Source organism: Lactuca sativa, chromosome 4, assembly GCF_002870075.4.
Source record: "Lactuca sativa cultivar Salinas chromosome 4, Lsat_Salinas_v11, whole genome shotgun sequence".
NCBI lineage: Eukaryota > Viridiplantae > Streptophyta > Magnoliopsida > Asterales > Asteraceae > Lactuca > Lactuca sativa.
Window position 1 is genome coordinate 298,592,050 of NC_056626.2, and position 17,103 is coordinate 298,609,152.

At 32.6% G+C, this 17,103-nt stretch overlaps 2 protein-coding genes across 5 annotated transcripts; both read right to left on the bottom strand.

Annotated features, from left to right (window-relative positions):
* Positions 1-705: 705 nt before the first annotated feature.
* Positions 706-4,329, bottom strand: LOC111900913 (protein HEAT INTOLERANT 4). 2 transcript variants are annotated; one of them, XM_023896784.2, is made up of 15 exons: positions 4,224-4,326; positions 3,874-4,136; positions 3,450-3,488; positions 3,311-3,364; positions 3,127-3,190; positions 2,978-3,021; positions 2,733-2,857; positions 2,607-2,666; positions 2,458-2,516; positions 2,232-2,311; positions 2,090-2,128; positions 1,801-1,863; positions 1,586-1,633; positions 1,304-1,432; positions 706-1,144 (listed from the first exon to the last, which is right to left on the bottom strand). In XM_023896784.2, the coding sequence occupies exons 2-15, from the start codon at positions 4,078-4,080 to the stop codon at positions 1,097-1,099; spliced, it is 1,059 nt and encodes a 352-aa protein (XP_023752552.1). In that variant the 5' UTR covers positions 4,081-4,136; positions 4,224-4,326; the 3' UTR covers positions 706-1,096. The 2 variants fall into 2 exon arrangements, with proteins under 2 accessions (XP_023752552.1, XP_023752551.1); XM_023896783.3 differs by having other exon boundaries at positions 3,874-4,329.
* A 1,285-nt stretch (positions 4,330-5,614) lies between these two features.
* LOC111900915 (protein BONZAI 3) lies at positions 5,615-11,384 on the bottom strand. 3 transcript variants are annotated; one of them, XM_023896787.3, is made up of 17 exons: positions 11,185-11,384; positions 10,896-11,092; positions 9,387-9,434; positions 9,160-9,308; positions 9,023-9,071; positions 8,662-8,718; positions 8,362-8,535; positions 8,127-8,261; positions 7,870-7,931; positions 7,667-7,766; positions 7,406-7,520; positions 7,248-7,324; positions 7,027-7,155; positions 6,777-6,941; positions 6,570-6,683; positions 6,034-6,130; positions 5,615-5,885 (listed from the first exon to the last, which is right to left on the bottom strand). In XM_023896787.3, the coding sequence occupies exons 2-17, from the start codon at positions 11,079-11,081 to the stop codon at positions 5,746-5,748; spliced, it is 1,797 nt and encodes a 598-aa protein (XP_023752555.1). In that variant the 5' UTR covers positions 11,082-11,092; positions 11,185-11,384; the 3' UTR covers positions 5,615-5,745. The 3 variants fall into 3 exon arrangements, with proteins under 3 accessions (XP_023752555.1, XP_023752554.1, XP_023752553.1); XM_023896786.3 differs by having other exon boundaries at positions 10,896-11,082; positions 11,185-11,383; XM_023896785.3 differs by having other exon boundaries at positions 10,896-11,384.
* Positions 11,385-17,103: the final 5,719 nt, after the last annotated feature.

A 17,103-nucleotide genomic window follows, 5' to 3' on the forward strand; every position in this document is an offset into this window, starting at 1 on the left:
TAGAAGACAAAGTTCCTACAACTACAAAAATCTTGATGTCACGGTCTTAAGGGTATTCTGGTCAAAATACTTCATATTCTTTTCCATAGTACTTATATATGAATTTAGACTGCGAGAAAAAAGACATTATAGTTAGCAGTGATAAATATAGCTTGATGATCTAATTCAAGGGCAAATAGGTCATTTTGTGTTGCGGGTCCAAACAAAGAAAAAAGATGGTTGACTACAAAAATTTCGGGTTGTTTTTTCTACTTAATGCAGAAAAAAAGACTTAATAGAGAAAATTTGGGAAATGAGATTTTCACCATCAAATCCCAACTTTTTACAAATTTGCTTTTGGACTAAAAATACGAGAAACAACAATGTGATTTCATTTATTTGTGTATTATGACATCCTTTTTTTCATTTATTTATATTATAACGCATTACACTTTGAGCATTTTTTTTGAAAAATCTACTTATTATCTTTCTTTTTAGACATTAATGAGAATTGCTTTGTAGATAGGGTGTTAATCGGGTTTCAAGTTATCTTGGTTGGGTTATTATCTTTCTTTTTAGACATTAATGAGAATTTGCTTTTAGTCGGGTTTATTTAGCTAATAGTAGCATACCACAAGCATAAAAAAAGTAACTTGTTCAGTTGTTTGATTACTTGAATTCATGGGGTACAAGCTGCAAGGGTAGTAGTACAACATACACGCATAATATGAAAATCTTTTAAAGTTGATGGCTAAAACGTGTTAATTGGGTTGACCAAACCCGAATAAACAAATCACATCCTACCTGAAACCCGACCCTCTTAAGATACGGGTTAATCAGGTTGACCCGATTTCATCGTCATACCCTACTAAACCCCACCCTATTAGTCTTATTCGGGTTCGGGTTTGTCAAGCATTTTTTACACCCCTATTTGTAGATGGATTATCTTGCTATAAGTAGATAAAGTTTTCAAAATAAAAGTTGTAATATTGCTACTTCATCAGATATGTTAAAGTTCCTAAAACTATAAACAAATATATAGCGCTACAAAAATCTCTTAATGTCTTCCAAAGAAAACCAGCTTGCATCTTTATCATCAGCCTTGAGGGTAATTCAGTCAAAGTACTTGATGTGCCTTTCCGTAATACCTATTTATGAATGGACTCTGAAAGTGCAAGAAAAACACACATGGTTAACAAATATCTCTAAACGGTGATGATAAACATAAGCTGTTGATCATCTAAATCAAGGGCAAATAGGTCATTTTGCATCAAAGGTCAAAAAGTGTATTCTTTTGTATAAAAGGAAAAAAAAAATATTGAACCTTTAAACACTCGGAATCTGGGGTGCTGGGTGTGTTAACAGGGTAGAATTTATAAAATTTGATGCTTTCAAATGCAGCCTTTTGCTCTTCACTCATCGACTCTCTTGCATTCTTCCTCTTTTCCCTTGCCTAATAAATGTCATAATAATAATATTAATATAAAAACCACAACAAAAGCTCAAGTATATATATATATATATATATATATATATATATATATATATATATATATATATACTAAATATAAATATATATAGTAAACAATTGATTTCACAATGTTACCTCGCGATTAGCTCTCTTTCCTTCTCGAACCTTTTCCTTGACAAATTCCTATATAAAAAGAAATATTTTATTTAGTAAATACTTCCAATAAAGACAACTGAACAAACTAAACAATAGGCTCTGCTTCTTTTTTCCATTAAAAATATTTGAGAAAATGATGGCCTACTAGGGATAATAGAAGGAAAAAATAAATGAGGTCAAAGTTTGACATTTACCTTAAAGGCATCCTTCTGATCTTCAGACAATTCCTCTGCTTTAATGAGGTCATCAGTGAATTCCTAAAAAAAAGTTACAAGAGTTTTAATGAATGACAAAAAAAGTAAGATGCTTTTACTATTTAACAATTAGCATTCACATGATTCTACAAAACAACATTGATTTTACAAAAATAGAAACAATTGTCAAAAACTATATGTATTTCTATCTGGTTTAGACTCTTTAGAAACATATATGAAAAAGTTAAGAAAGATATAAAAATTAGAAAAGGAAAGAAATATAGCTCACCTCAAGTTCATCCAGCTCCCAGTCAAACTCACAGACAACCTATAGAAAGTCAAAATTAAAGCAAATTAGTGACAACAAAAGTCAAAGTTGTATGAATGGATCATGATATATCATATGACAAATGCTAAAAAAGTCAACTTACAGGCTTTGGTTCTGTGGGATACATGAAGTTCACAATAGTACTTTGTTCTGTCTCATCATCCTTAAAAGGATGATAAAAGTCTGTAACAACAAAAACAACTTATTATTATATGTAAACACAATGAAAAGTTTTAACTCTTTTAAATAAATAACAGTGTATTATATTCAATAAAGATTATGATTCTTTTGTTAATTAATTCCAATGAATCCACATATTATGTACTTACATGGTAAGCAATATTCAAAATCCTTGACACGATATTCATCCAGTTGTTTTAATCCAGCCCTGATTCAAAATCAGATAGTGAGAATTCAAGAACTATTTAAAAAAAAAAGAAAAAAATGCAAAATAGAATTGTGATTTAACAAAGAATACCTTCTTTGGACACAGCTTAGAATGAAGATTTGAGATTTAAGTCTTTCAACTGAAGAACCTCTGTAAGAATGAGATTCATGGAAATGTAAACACCAACAAAATTGGAATTGAAGAATTGATAATTACCGTTTTCCTAATGGAATATATGGAACCCAATCCATTTTCATCCGTTTCATGTCAAGAATTGCTTCTTTCTCTCTTTGTACAGAATTAACTCCAATCTTATCAGAAGGTGGAAATGGAGATACAACCTGTGCTCAATATTTGAAAAAGGTAAATATAATAAATAAAACTAATAACAATCAACAATGCAATTGAAAAAATGCTCTTAACAATGACTATTAGAAGAATAAAGAAATTGTTCCACTTACAGCAACCACTGTAGGTATTAAGATTACTCCTGATTTACCACCTACTGCAAAAGACAAAAAAGAAAGGGTTACAATATTGAGTCAAAGTTCTAGGCTTTATGTATGAAACAATGAGTATTAAAAAAATTTAGTTTTTATTCACTACTTACACTCTGTACAACTGAAGAGATAGACTTTTTTCCCATGTAATACCCCACCCTCTTCAAATGCATCCTGTTGTATAATTGGAAAACCGATTTAAAGCTTGGTTGGTTATATTTCTAACCATTTATATTTTTCTCAATGCAATAAAACTTTGGGAAACAAGAATAACATATTAACAATGTAACTCACTTCAAGATTTGAGAAATTCCACTTGTATTCAGAAAGCAAGTCAAGCAGCTCCCACTGTCAAGAAAATGTAAAATCAAATGAGTATCCTGTTAACACAATCACAATGTAAAGAAATTAATGAGATTTAACATAAATATACCTCTGTTCCAACAGGGAAAACCTGCTTCCATAAATCCTCCTGCAAAAACAATAAGTAACAATACATTGAAGCTAAAATTAGATACAAACATCAAGTTTTGACATATTCAATCTTGATATGAGTTTATTCTAAAAACCTTTTTGAAAACTAAATTAACCCTTGAAAAGGCCAATGCACATTAGAGGCATCTGTAACAGAGTACATATCGATTTTAATTTTTAAAGGTCTTAACTTTTTACTTCAAAACCGAATCTGTAGAGCATAGGTGCATAACATAACACAAATGTTGACGTTACAGCACCAAAATATACACATATTTTCAATAATCATTCGCACTTTTGTTTATTTATGATATGCACGAAGAAGAAGTGTTTGCTGTGCAATACTTTCCATCAAAACACAATCAGCAAGACAGTTATTTTACCAGTTCACGTTGTTCGTCGAAGAACTCAGGCTCTGATTCAGGAGGCTTCAAAACCCTTGAACGTTTTGTTGGTCGACCAATTTTGGTGGGTTCCTTATTCTGTTGCTGATGCTGTTCTTCAATGGTGGTGACAGGTTCTGTTGAAGTAGAAGCTGTTTCATCCTTACGGGTTGCTTGAGCAGCCTTTCTCTTAGTTCCCTTCTTCATATGGATTGGATTGTGGGGATTCGAAAACTAGGCGTCAATCACACGCTAAGGGATTGCTGCAGAATTGAACAGATAGTGAGAGACACAGATTTGATCCGTCTCAAGATATTTATAGGTTTTAATTAGTAGGGGAACCAAATCACCAATCTTGTTATGCATTGTTGCGAAGATTATGATTTGGGCGTGAACAGCACGCTAAGGGTTTCTCTACAAAATTGAAGTAGACGGGGCATGCACAGTTATGATCCGTCATCCGTTCAAGCCATTTATTGGTTACTGACTAAATTACATGTTTGGTCCTTGATGTTAGGTGTTCATAACATCTTTTGTCCAACTATCTACTTTATTGAACATTTGGTACCTATTTCAAACTAAATTAACATGTTTAGTCTCTCATGCTAACCCCCAATAGTTTCTTACCATCAATAATCCTCATATGTTCTTGTCTTTGATTCTTAGTTCGTAAGTTTGATTGCATTTTGTTCGAACGCAAAAATAAAAATAAAAATAAGGGGGTGTATAATTCTTTTAAGGATGCACTACTATAAAAACTCATTTTTGACCGTAATTTATGTCACAAAATCATCAGTAAAAAGGTTACACAAACATATTTACTTTGAATTTACATTTATTAGGAATTAATTTGACGAATTTCCAATGGATTTGTGACGGATTTTGACGAATTTACATAAATTTTTGCACTTTACGGTAAATTTTGAGGGGTTATTAGTACCATCTGAAACACAATGTAAATCCACCCCTGATTTTGTGGCCTTTGTTTCTTGGTTCTTAAGCTTTGTTTGTAGCATTTTTTTTCTTGCCTATGATTATATATATTACAAGGTTATAACCCGTGGAAACCACGGTTGACATATTTATAATGACTATATGTAAATAATATTTCAAACTATAACGCCCGATGGTTTCAAGGTATTAATTAATTATTTAATCATTATTTATTTGTCTAATTATGCGAGTGGTGTGGGCTTAGGGAAATTGGGCCTTGCTGTGACCGTACGCTGGGCATAAGCCTGGTGTATGCGGGGCATAGAAGGATCACTAGGATCGCGGAGCCACGCACATGTACGCAAAACGTACGTGGCCAAACCATGTTTACCATATTAATGTTAGATTAGGTTGAGATTCCTATTCTTTTTCTCTTGTTTCTCTCGATAATAATTTCCATATCACATATTTTGGGGTTTGTACAATCCTCCTTTTTGGAAAGTTTAGAACTCCATTAGAGGAACCTCATGGAATCCAACTGAATGTTTGAATTCCAAATCCAACACCAAAGACCTACTAAACATTGAAATAAATCTACGATCATTATGTCTGGTTTTAGTTTGAATATGGATTGTGCTCCTTTTGGCCCTTTGCCTGATCAAACATCAAATCAACTTTTGCTAAAAGATTCAATAAATCTTGGAGTGTGTTCCAATTTCAATAAGCACTTCGCTTTTGACAGCCACCTACTGGATAGTAGCTATATAGTACCAGATTTCCATCTGATATGATGGGTCAACTCAAAGAATAACCTTTTTAAAGAAACATATCTAACCAATTGCAAAACAATTGTACCTAAAAATATGCATATTTAACCAATACTTTCATTTACTTAGGGTTTCCTGTACGAAAGAGGTTTGATATTAACAAGACAAGATTTCACGTGAATAACAGATCTGGTGGAATGGGAACTTGGTTTCCATCAAAGTTGAGTGGCTTCACACCTTTACTCCTCATGTATGTCAAGAATTGCCCTGGTAGCTCTTCCAATAGACCCTGCACCATCGATATATCTCCACCTACACAATAATATTCCCATGAATTTAATTATAGGTCAAACTTAAATTGCTTGTCGTTTTTTCAAACATTTTCAAACACAATTTATTCAGACAACACTTAATGGGAAACAAAAACAATGAAAATGGAAAATTTTTATTTATTACTTACGATGCACATCTCGTATGGGAACAAACTGAACAATATCGCGAGTAGCAATTCTTCCTGTCGAGCTCTCCAATCGTTGTCCATTATCAGCATCCAGAATCTGTTGGATCACATTGTTGGGGTTTCAAATCACACAGTGAATGATAAGAGCTACAGGACATGATAGAACACGTTGTACTGTGTTTGACATGCATCAGACTGATGTCAACGAGACAAAAAATTGTAACTTTTTGTCTCGTCCAAAAAGGCGGGATAGGGACTCCCTTTTCGTTTCTCTCATCTATGCAAAAGACAAGAATGACCTTGCCATCATCGAAATAGCCCTAGAAAGCTTGTCGAATCCCGTCTGGTCCAGAATGGACCAGACTGTACAAGCTTTCTAGGGTTATTTTCGATGATGACGGGAGCATTCTCGTCTTTTGCATAGGCGAGAGATACGAAAGCGAGTCAACGTTACCATTTTTTTATCTCATTGACATCAGTCCAATGCATGTCAGACACAGTACAACCTGTTCAATGCCAGTGTATTTAGTATTTACCTCCATTGCTCCAAAATCAGCATTACCCACTCCAACAATTAAAATGGAGAGGGGTAGATCAGAGGCCCTAACAAGTGCGTCTTTAGTTTCTTGCAAATCAGTAAGAGCTCCATCCTTAAAAAAAAAAAAAGCATAAAATTTTTATATTATATCATAAGAAAATAGATATGAAATAGAAAATATTATATTATATAAAAATTGTTTTACCGTTATAATTAGCAACACAAAGTACTTGCTGGAACTTTGTGAGAGGGAGTGAGCAGCAATTTGTGCAGCCTGATTTACTACATGACCAAATAAAGTGGGCCCATGAAGAGACACGGTATGCAATGCATTTTGATAAGCTGCCATTATTCCTTGTACTCCTTCAACCTACAAAACACGGATGACAAGGGCAATTACGTCTTTTTGCACATACAGGAGATTGAGAAACAGTCACATTCACAGAGTTACAGACCTCGGTGTTTCCACTGAGGTTGAAACAATGAGAAACAGGGCCATTATACATTCTTCCACCAAAACCCCAAGCAGGAAACTTTTTATCTGAATCATAAACTTGTATCACTTCCCCAACATCCATAATAGCCTGTAATCAATCACAAAACATAATTATATATTTATATTAATATTACCAACCACATGGGCATTCACATAAGGGTAAAATGGTCATTTACTCACTTGCTGATATGCATTTAAGCGACCAGAAGGATCAATGTAATGCAATGAATCCGGCCTTCGAGGATCTCCGTTTGAAGCTGCAAAGAGTTGGAAATTGTTATCAAGTAAATAATTACATTTTACTTTATTTAATTTCTGAAAGAGAAATAAAAACTTACCAGTAAAATCAATAGCAACCATGAAGTTAAGCTCAAATCCGCTAGAAATATAATCAAGAAAACTATAAATTTGCTTCTCGATAAATCCATCCACAAAAAGTTTGCCCTTGAGAATCTACAACATGTAAATGCAATTTTTTAGTTATAATGCATCACTAATGGAGAAATATATATTCCCATCTTTTTCTTATATAATCTTATAAAAATTGCAGAAAATGATAACTGTAGTAGAAAATAGAATGATAGATGAATACAACATACCTTTTCACGGTCTTGGTGACGAGAAGATGGAATTGCCAAATTTACCCCTATTTTTTCTTTGTAAAGCAGTTCCAACCCCTCAATTGATGTCTGAAGTTTACTGTCAACAATAAAAGATATGACATTTATGTTCTGTATGTGTCAATAAGTCATTTAGTTAATAAAACAACTTCTTTTTTGTGTTTAAATAACTAAATAATTACCCAATTAGTGTATGGTTGCCACTGCTATTGAAGTCAAAACACTCTATAACTAAAGGGTTCGCCTGTAAATTAAAAACAGTTGGAAATAATTACACAAATATAGCATTTTAACTTTCCATTTTTTCTTGTCAAGACATAGTAAAATGTTGTAATTGGAAGAAATGTAAGTAATATTTTATAATAAAAGTACACTGCTATTTCTTATATTTAATAAAATACAAAAAAAATGTTTAGTGAGAAGGGGTAAAGAGGTTCACCTTGCTAGTATATTGCTGCAAAGTTATACATAAGGGCTTCCACACTGGATCCAAATTGTTGTTCACAACTTCTGTTTTGCAAATTGGAACAGGGTTTCCAGACTCAACAACTCTAGAGATTCTTAAGAATGGATCCTGAAGTGGTAAAATAAGAGATTTAGAAAAATTAAAAAAAAAAAAAAAACAAAATTGACAATGAATATATATTTATTTCAGAATTGTTAAGAGGGATTACACTTTTGGAGAACAAGTCCTTGTTATCCAAGTTTGAACATCGGAGTCTTATCTCAGTAGCAATTTTTGAATCAATGGTTTCCTCTGCATGAACAGTTATTGAACCAAAATCCCCAATATGCCCTTCTTTACCATGTAGTTTTAAGGTCATACTTCGGTTTCTGAGAGTCATGATCTGTAAATGATTAAAGTAACATGAATTAGGTTTAATCAGGCTTTATTGCTAGTATCTACTTTCTGCTTTATTAATAGTATTTGTTTTTTTCTTTTTGCTCTATTATAAAACTGCAAATAATCTTACCTGTGATAAAACACAGGTGGCTTCTCCAAGAAAATCTTGCTCATTTAGTTTCAACACCTGTGTAACAAATACAAAAGTCAAGGATGATAAGTAATAGGACTAAATGCAAGAAGTAGCAACGTACTTATATTTATTTGTGTATTATAGCATCCTACTTATATTTCATTCTACTACAGCATTGTACTTTCAGTCTTTTTTTTTTCTTTTCTTATTAGATATAGCTGTGAAATTTGCTTTGCATTTGAATGACATTGCTATGATTAGGTAGACTATTTAAAGGATAATGATGTAATGGGAATAAATGAAAGTAAAATGATGTAATAAGAGAAGTTGTATGGGTAAAAAGAGAAGTTATATGCACCTTTGTTGACAAATTATGATATTTTGAATCCACATCATACACCTGAAAGCTGCAAAAAGAAACAGAGAATTTACAAAATCTTGAATAGGGTGCAACAGATTTTAAAAACAAGTAAACAAACTAAATAGAATGCTTACATCAATGGTTGAACAATCTCAAAGTGAAATAAAACATTTATTTTCTGAATCCACATGGGATCTAAGCTGTTCATGATCACTTCTGTTCTTCCAAGTTCCTCCAGAGTTCCATTTCTTTTCTGGGCATATACTACTGCCATAGGGTCACTCTACAAAGAAGAGGATTAGCATCAAAACAATACATAAATTTTTTAAATATTATGAATTTTAAGACTTAGTTATAGTACCTTTGACATGAGGTCACGATCACGTAATTTTGAAGCTGATAAAGACAACTGCAAAAATATTGGTTTATTATTTCGATCAGGAGAGTGTGACATGCCAAATTTAATAGAATAGCCAAGTGTGCTATAGTAAAACGATTGATTTAAAAAAAGTGCTTATATACAGTAGGTTTTTGAATATGAAAACAAAGGAACCTAGTCAAGCTAGAGAGTAACAAACAAACAAAAAAAAAATATCTACTGTAGTCTGCATTAAATCCCAAAAAAAGGACCACCAAAATAGTTAGAACCACTAAAAGCCACTTGGTTTGACCAAGACATGTTGACTTGCATGCAATACTGGAGTCAACTTCAAGTTGGCATAATAATCTATTAACTGAATCACGTGTTATGAAAATCTTCTCTAACGATGTTTTATACTTTTATGCTTTTCCTAGCACAAAATTTCATACGTACAAAAAAGAAAATAATGAAGAATTAAACAAGCAATCCAAAACAGTCTTGAATAACTAAGTACAGGTTTAGAGCACATCAATACAATAATCACTACAAACAACATCAATATCACTACAAACATTACAAGAAACCTGTAATAATCATAATAAACCAAGGACATAATGATATGTTTTATGAAAAATGATTGTACCAAAGTAAAAGCTCTAAATCTGTTTACCCAACTACAAGTTTGACTTTATGAGTGGTTAAAACTCTTAAAAGAATTCAAAATAGTGGAATAAAATAGGAAGTTGAGTAGTTGAACCTCTAAAAAGAGTTTTAGTGATTTTAGGTGGAACAACTGTGAAACTTAGTCACTCTTTGGTAATATGGACCCAACTTAGCAACCCAAAATAACCAGTTTTGCAGTAAAAAGATAGAAAAATACAATATTGGGACAAAATTGGAGGTTGAGTGGTCAAACTTACGAAAAAAGTTAAGAGTAACCTAGATTGAACAATTGTTACACTTGGTTACTGTTTTTTTTACATTGACTCCACTTAATGAATAGGATATAGTAGAGAACATAAGATAATATAAGAATAAAAACAAAGTGATATAAGGGAATGGGATGATAATGCCTAACAATGAGTGGTAGTAATCAAATGGCCCATGGAATAAACATGCTAGCTAAGAACCACTACATGCATGTGACCATATACGAATTCCCTGACAGAAAATAAGACAGATAAAACCATTGTACAGTATATGCTTGGGCATGCTTTTAGCCATGGTCTGAGTGTAACCATAGAATGCAACTCACAATCCATGGACCATATGCAACCTACTTTCAGATGAAAGGCAAAAGTTGCTTAAACTTGTTTTCCAACACTTAACACTCACGAACCCTAGAAGTTTGGGTGCACTATCTATATAAGAAGTTGTAGAATTTGATGTTTTGTGGCTAAAACGGCTACGCTGTTAGGTTTTCAAACAATGCCCCAAACTACATTCAACGAACCAGAAGCAATTTGAACTTAGAAAACACGATCAGTTAATTTACGAACATATATATACCTCAATTCGAGTGAAGAGGGGTTGAAGGCCTTTGGAACGAAAGAAGAAATCGACAGCTTCATTCTCAGCCGTACCAGAGGAGGAAGCGACAGCGACGTTACTACTCGGACCGCTTTGATGTTGTAGGTTATGGATTCCTCCGACTGCTGCTTTTCCTCCGCTCACGTCCGAAAAACATCCTCCCATTCTGTGAAATTCTAATCAAAATCAATCAACTTATTTCTCCCTTCAAATTGCAGCAACCTACGGTTGGTTCGACCAAGAAGATTATGAAAAGTTGGCAGTTTACCAATCGTAATCTGTGTACAGTATTGTTCTGGTCGCCTTCAATTGCAATATATACGTGCCAGTACCATAAAAGTTTGTTGAGGGAAAAGCGTATGATCAGGATGATGAAGAAGTTTCCGATGCTTTTCCTGGAATTAACATCTCTATTTGATATTTGAAACGGAGTTTCAAATTTGAAAGCTGTTTTGGTCTTTTGAAACGGAAAATTACAAATATAGTGGAATACATTAATCATATCTTTTTTTAGAAGGAATTTTTGTAAAAGAATCTTTAAAAAGTATTTGGATTAGTCAAATGACTTTTAGCTTAACTTTTACATGTAAAATCACAAAAAATCAGACTTTTGTGACTTTTTGAAACCCCAGACACCCCTATATTAAAAGACCAAATTGTGTATATTCCACGGATTTGTTAAAAAAATATGAAGATCTACCAACTTAGGAAATTTGAATTTTCAAAGAATAAAAAAAAAATATTGAATTATTAAAATCTAATGTTTAATTTGTTATTTGGAACCTTTTTTATTCCTTTTTTTAAATTTAAACAAATAATTTAAATAAATAGATTAAAGTTAAAACTTAAAAATTAAAAAGAAAGTTACATTAATTAAATTGATATGCATATATTATTACACTTATTATAATTATTATATTTTTAAATATTATATAAAATTTAATAAAATGGAAAAACACCACAAAACAACAGGTAGAAAAACAATAAATAAAAAAATATTAGAAAATGACATGTGTCAAATGCAATAATGATATGACATTTGGCTAAAATGATTTTACATTATTAGGATAGATTATTTTGATAATGTTATCTTAAAATAAATTAAATTAAATTAATCTCGACTAAATTTAAAAGTTGGCTAACTGATTTTATATTAACATCATTTATAAAACTAATGTATTCAACTCATTTAAATTTCATCATAATTTTTGAAAGTAATTTCGTTCATTCCTAATTAAAATCACGTTCTTACCTGACGTGTTTCGTATATACTTTCAATTTATATGAAACGTATCTACAAGATTACGGGATATCGTCGTTCAATTTCAAAGAATCAAAGAATTTGAAATTTGATATTCTTTTCATAATCATTGTTGAAAGTTATGTATAAATCATGTGCTGCTATTCGTAAATTATGTTTTCTTCAGACTCTTTGCAGCATAACGTTTGAACATCATCACCCTTTGCAGCATCACATTTGTCATCCTCATTCTTTAATTTGATGTTCTTAATTTTTATTAATTGTATTCGATTTTTTGATTCTCATTAGTGTTGTATTTTACTGTGATCTTTGAATGCATTAATAATCTTGATTATAAATGTTAATATTAATTTTCGAATCTTTTATTTTTGTCTTTTTAACCTTGAACTTGATGTTGCACTCTACATGTTTTATCAAAACGCTCATGAGAAAATCACAATGACTTTTGATTAACTGTATGTATGTATGCGTGTCTTACGTAATTAAATTTTCTTGAGATTGTTTGGATTGGACGGTAGTTGATGATTGAAAACTACCATTTATCCTTTAGTGTTTTTAATTATCAATATTATATTGCTATTAATTTGATATATTTTCCCATAATTCTTGGTTTTTAACATATTTAGTTAATACTAATGTACTTTGACTTTAATCTATAATGTTTTGAATTGCAATTTCTAAATTTCTTTTGAGTTGTTGTGATTGTGTTCACTAGATACAAAATGCATTGTAATTTCTATTTTGTTTTTAACATATTTAGTAATAGCAATGTGTGTGTGGTTTTTTTTTATTTAAAAAGCCAAAGCACTTACTTCAGTATTTTTCCCTAATTTATCCCTATTTTTGAAATGTCATATCTCGGTTATGGGAAACCTTTTTTGGTCGAAATCAGTGAACAAAATTTCGTATTTAAGACGATCAATCTTGAAAATAACATAGTTTTGAAAAACCATAAAGTAAGATAAAAAAATTATAAGATATCAAGGGATTTGTAAAAAAGTATAATTAGTAAAAACGTTACGATTATTTGAAAAAAATAAGACCGTTAACATTAGCAAAAAATGCAATATATAAACTAAATTATCACAACAGTAATTGTAACAGCCCGAAATCTCAGGTATTGTTTAATTATGTTTTTGGGGTGAGTTAAGAGGGGACTCGGCGAGTTGGAGCCTAGACTCGCCGAGTAGGGTCGCAGACTTGGTCGCGGGTCCGCGACTGGACTCGACGAGTCCATATATGGACTCGGCGAGTCGACGCTGTTCAACGGAAACCCTAACCGTTCGGTTTTGGATCGTATATAATGCTCTTATAGGTCGTCATTGTCCGTCTTTAGTCGATTGAGAGGAACCCTAAACGGCTGTGGGCATCTAGAGCAAGATTGGAGGATATTAGGGCTTGAAGAAATTGTTGGGCAAGGAGGAGAAGGGTTTTGGCTAAAGGAACAGCAAGGGATTCGAGTTCTGCGGTTTGGAGGCACAGAGAGGGCATATTCCAGGTAATATTTCGGATTCCTTTCTGTTATTTTGTTGTGTATACGAATCTAGGGTTTATGAAACCCATTTAGTGATTAGATGGGTTATTATGTTATTACCCACACGTTTATACCCCAGTAATAAGGTGTTTAGAAGTCCAGAAAGTCCCATGATTGTATATCTCGGGACCATACGTAATTCAGGAAGCAGTTGATCGTCTGCATGGCATGGACTCGCCGAGTTGTTCTTCAGACTCGGCGAGTAGCTTGAAGATTTACTGGGACTCGCCGAGTTGTTCTTCAGACTCGGCGAGTGGAGTCGGGGTGGCCCCGCGATTCTTCCAGGAGTAACTCGTCGGGTCGAGGAGGATACTCGACGAGTAGATAAGGAATCTCAGAAAGTTGGAGGACGTCTAGACTCGCCGAGTCACCATGGTACTCGCCGAGTCCGGTCGAGTTGACCGTTGACTAGAGTTGACCTAAGTCTGACTTCTTAGGGATAGTCACACTTAGAAGATATAAGTATTAATGAGATATGTGATATTATAGGGAGGTTGTAGCTCGTCGGTTGTGCACGAGTCATTTCGGGATTTGCTAGCGTTCAGCTTTTACGAGGTGAGTCTTCTCACTATACTGTACCCGGAAGGGTTTGACTGTGTGACCGGAAGGTCGGATATGATATGTGATATGTATGCTATATGTGGTAAGTTATTTGTTATATGTGCTATGTATGTTATGGGCCGGAAGGCGATTATATTATGGGCCGGAAGGCAATATGTTATGGGCCGGAAGGCGATATGTTGTGTGATGGACCGGAAGGTCGGCGTGGGTAGGACCGGAAGGTTTACCCAGCAGGGACGGAAGTCCCCTGAGACACATGGACCGGAAGGTCGGGCCTGGAAAGGCGTATGTGCGTAAGTTGTATATTGGGGAACTCACTAAGCATTTATGCTTACAGTTGTTGTGCATGTATTTCAGGTACTAGTGAGGACCGTGGGAAGGCGCCGGCGTGATCGATACACACTGAAGAATGCTTTTATGATCTTGGGATTTTGATTATTTGTATTTGACAGAATACTTAAACTATTTATGCCTTGTTATGAATGAAAATAAATATTTTTTTAAAAATGAAAAATTTGTTTAAAAATTTGCGTTGTTACAGTAATGGAATGTCGTTATTTGATATTTCATATAATTGAAAGATACATACCAAATTACATTGATGATATACAAAAATTATTCAAAGTTACGTTAAGTCTAATGCAAAATTCTTGCGAACACCAAATAAATAAGAACAAACATAAAAGTTAACATTTATATTCATAATCAATTTAAAATATACCAATAATGATTTAGTAAATAATTTCCATTGATGATATAGAAAAATTAAATCCATATAACATTTAACATTTCATAAATTATACTCTATAACTTTACTTGAATAAATACAATAGTTGTCGATATTTAACGCAATGAAAAAATGGTATATTGGTTGTCAATATAAATTTAAATTAAGTAAACTTATATATATATATATATATATATATATATATATATATATATATATATATATATATATATATATATATATATATATATATATATATATAGGGATGGGGAATATACATTACAACCCCACCCAAGCTTAGGTACTAAACCTTTAAATATGTCATTTTAACTTAGTAATTATACTCGATTTGGTTTTCACTTGGTAAATATATCGTCCTCAATAACATTTCTTCCCTCCATTATCGTTTTACTATCGTTGTTTTCCTTACTCCATTATCGTTTATTACTTCACCCTAGTAAACAATATTGTTTTATATTGTCACGAAGGTCGAAGATAAACAATGTTCTTGCTTATATATATATATATATATATATATATATATATATATATATATATATATATATATATATATATATATATATATATATATATATATATAGAGAGAGAGAGAGAGAGAGGTAGGTTCCGTTGAGATTAAAAATAAAATAGAGATCTTGAGATTCAACCTCAACCACATATTTCAGGTCTGCCGTTCTAACCCTCTGACGTACCGGCGCGAGAGGTCTGTTATAATCATAAATGATTATATAGCGTCACTCGTTCCTTTCTCTTCCACCAGCAAGGACGGTTCTAAGGGGTTCCCGGTGCGGCACCGGCAACCCCTAACTTTTCTGGCCGTAGTGAAATTTTTTTCGATTTTTCAACTTTTCTACTTATTTTTCATGTATCGACAACACCTATTCATCCCGGCAACACCTACCATGTATTCCTCCGTCCGTCCCTGTCCGCCACCGCCACCACCATTACCACCACCTCTGATACCAGCCGATATCACCACTGTCACCTCTGTCACTTATATCACAACCACCTTTGTCACCACCATATTTTTTGCCACCAGCTGTGTAATCATATATGATTACTCGGTCTGTGAAAAGACATATATCATTTTATCTATATTTCCAAACCTTACAAACTCAAATTTTGCTATAATATTTTTATGTTAGGCCGTTTAAATATACAAATATCAAGGTCACTACTTGATTGCTACATTAGGTTCGTTTACACCTATTAGGATAACAAAAAAATAAAAATAAAAATTATTTTATATTTGTATAATGCTTAAAAGTTAAAACACATTGAAATTACACGGGTATCAAACAATATGGAAAATGAGGGACCGGTTGTTAAGCCGCTGCGACGTCATAAAAGGACGAGGTCAGGGTGATGACCCAGTATAGAAATTATGAAAACAAAGAAGGAAATTGGATAAAGTCGCACGTCGATATAATGAAATTTAAGCTTCATACCGATTTTCATAACAACTTAATATTTAATTAACTATTTCAGTTTTACAGATAATTATTTTCTATTTTAAACTAATCAAAAGAACATGGTAGGGATAATAAGAGTAGATAAAGATAAATTATTGAATCTTCAACATTATACGCGTCAATATGCAGCTTCAAAGCAAGTTACATGATATAAAATAATTTATAATTTTATAATTATTTATATATGAAATAACTTTTTAGAAATCTTTATCTCCATTCATATTTTTTATTTTTATATCTCTATTATTTTTTATATGGTTAGTGATCAGTTAAAAAGGGGATATATAGGGGTGAGCATCGGAACAAGGTATCCGCTTTCGAAACCAAAACCGCCTCGGAATTGCCGGTTCCGGAACCGAAACCGCCTTATGCGGTTTCGGTTCCGGTTCCTATATTATTGGAACCGCCTTAAGCGGTTCCGGTTCTGGTTCTCATTTTTCCGGAACCGCTACCCGCCGGGTAACCGTCGGAACCGTTATATATATATATATATATATATATATATATATATATATATATATATATATATATATATATATATATATATATATATATATATATATATATATATATATATATATATATATATATATATATAGACAAACTGTCAA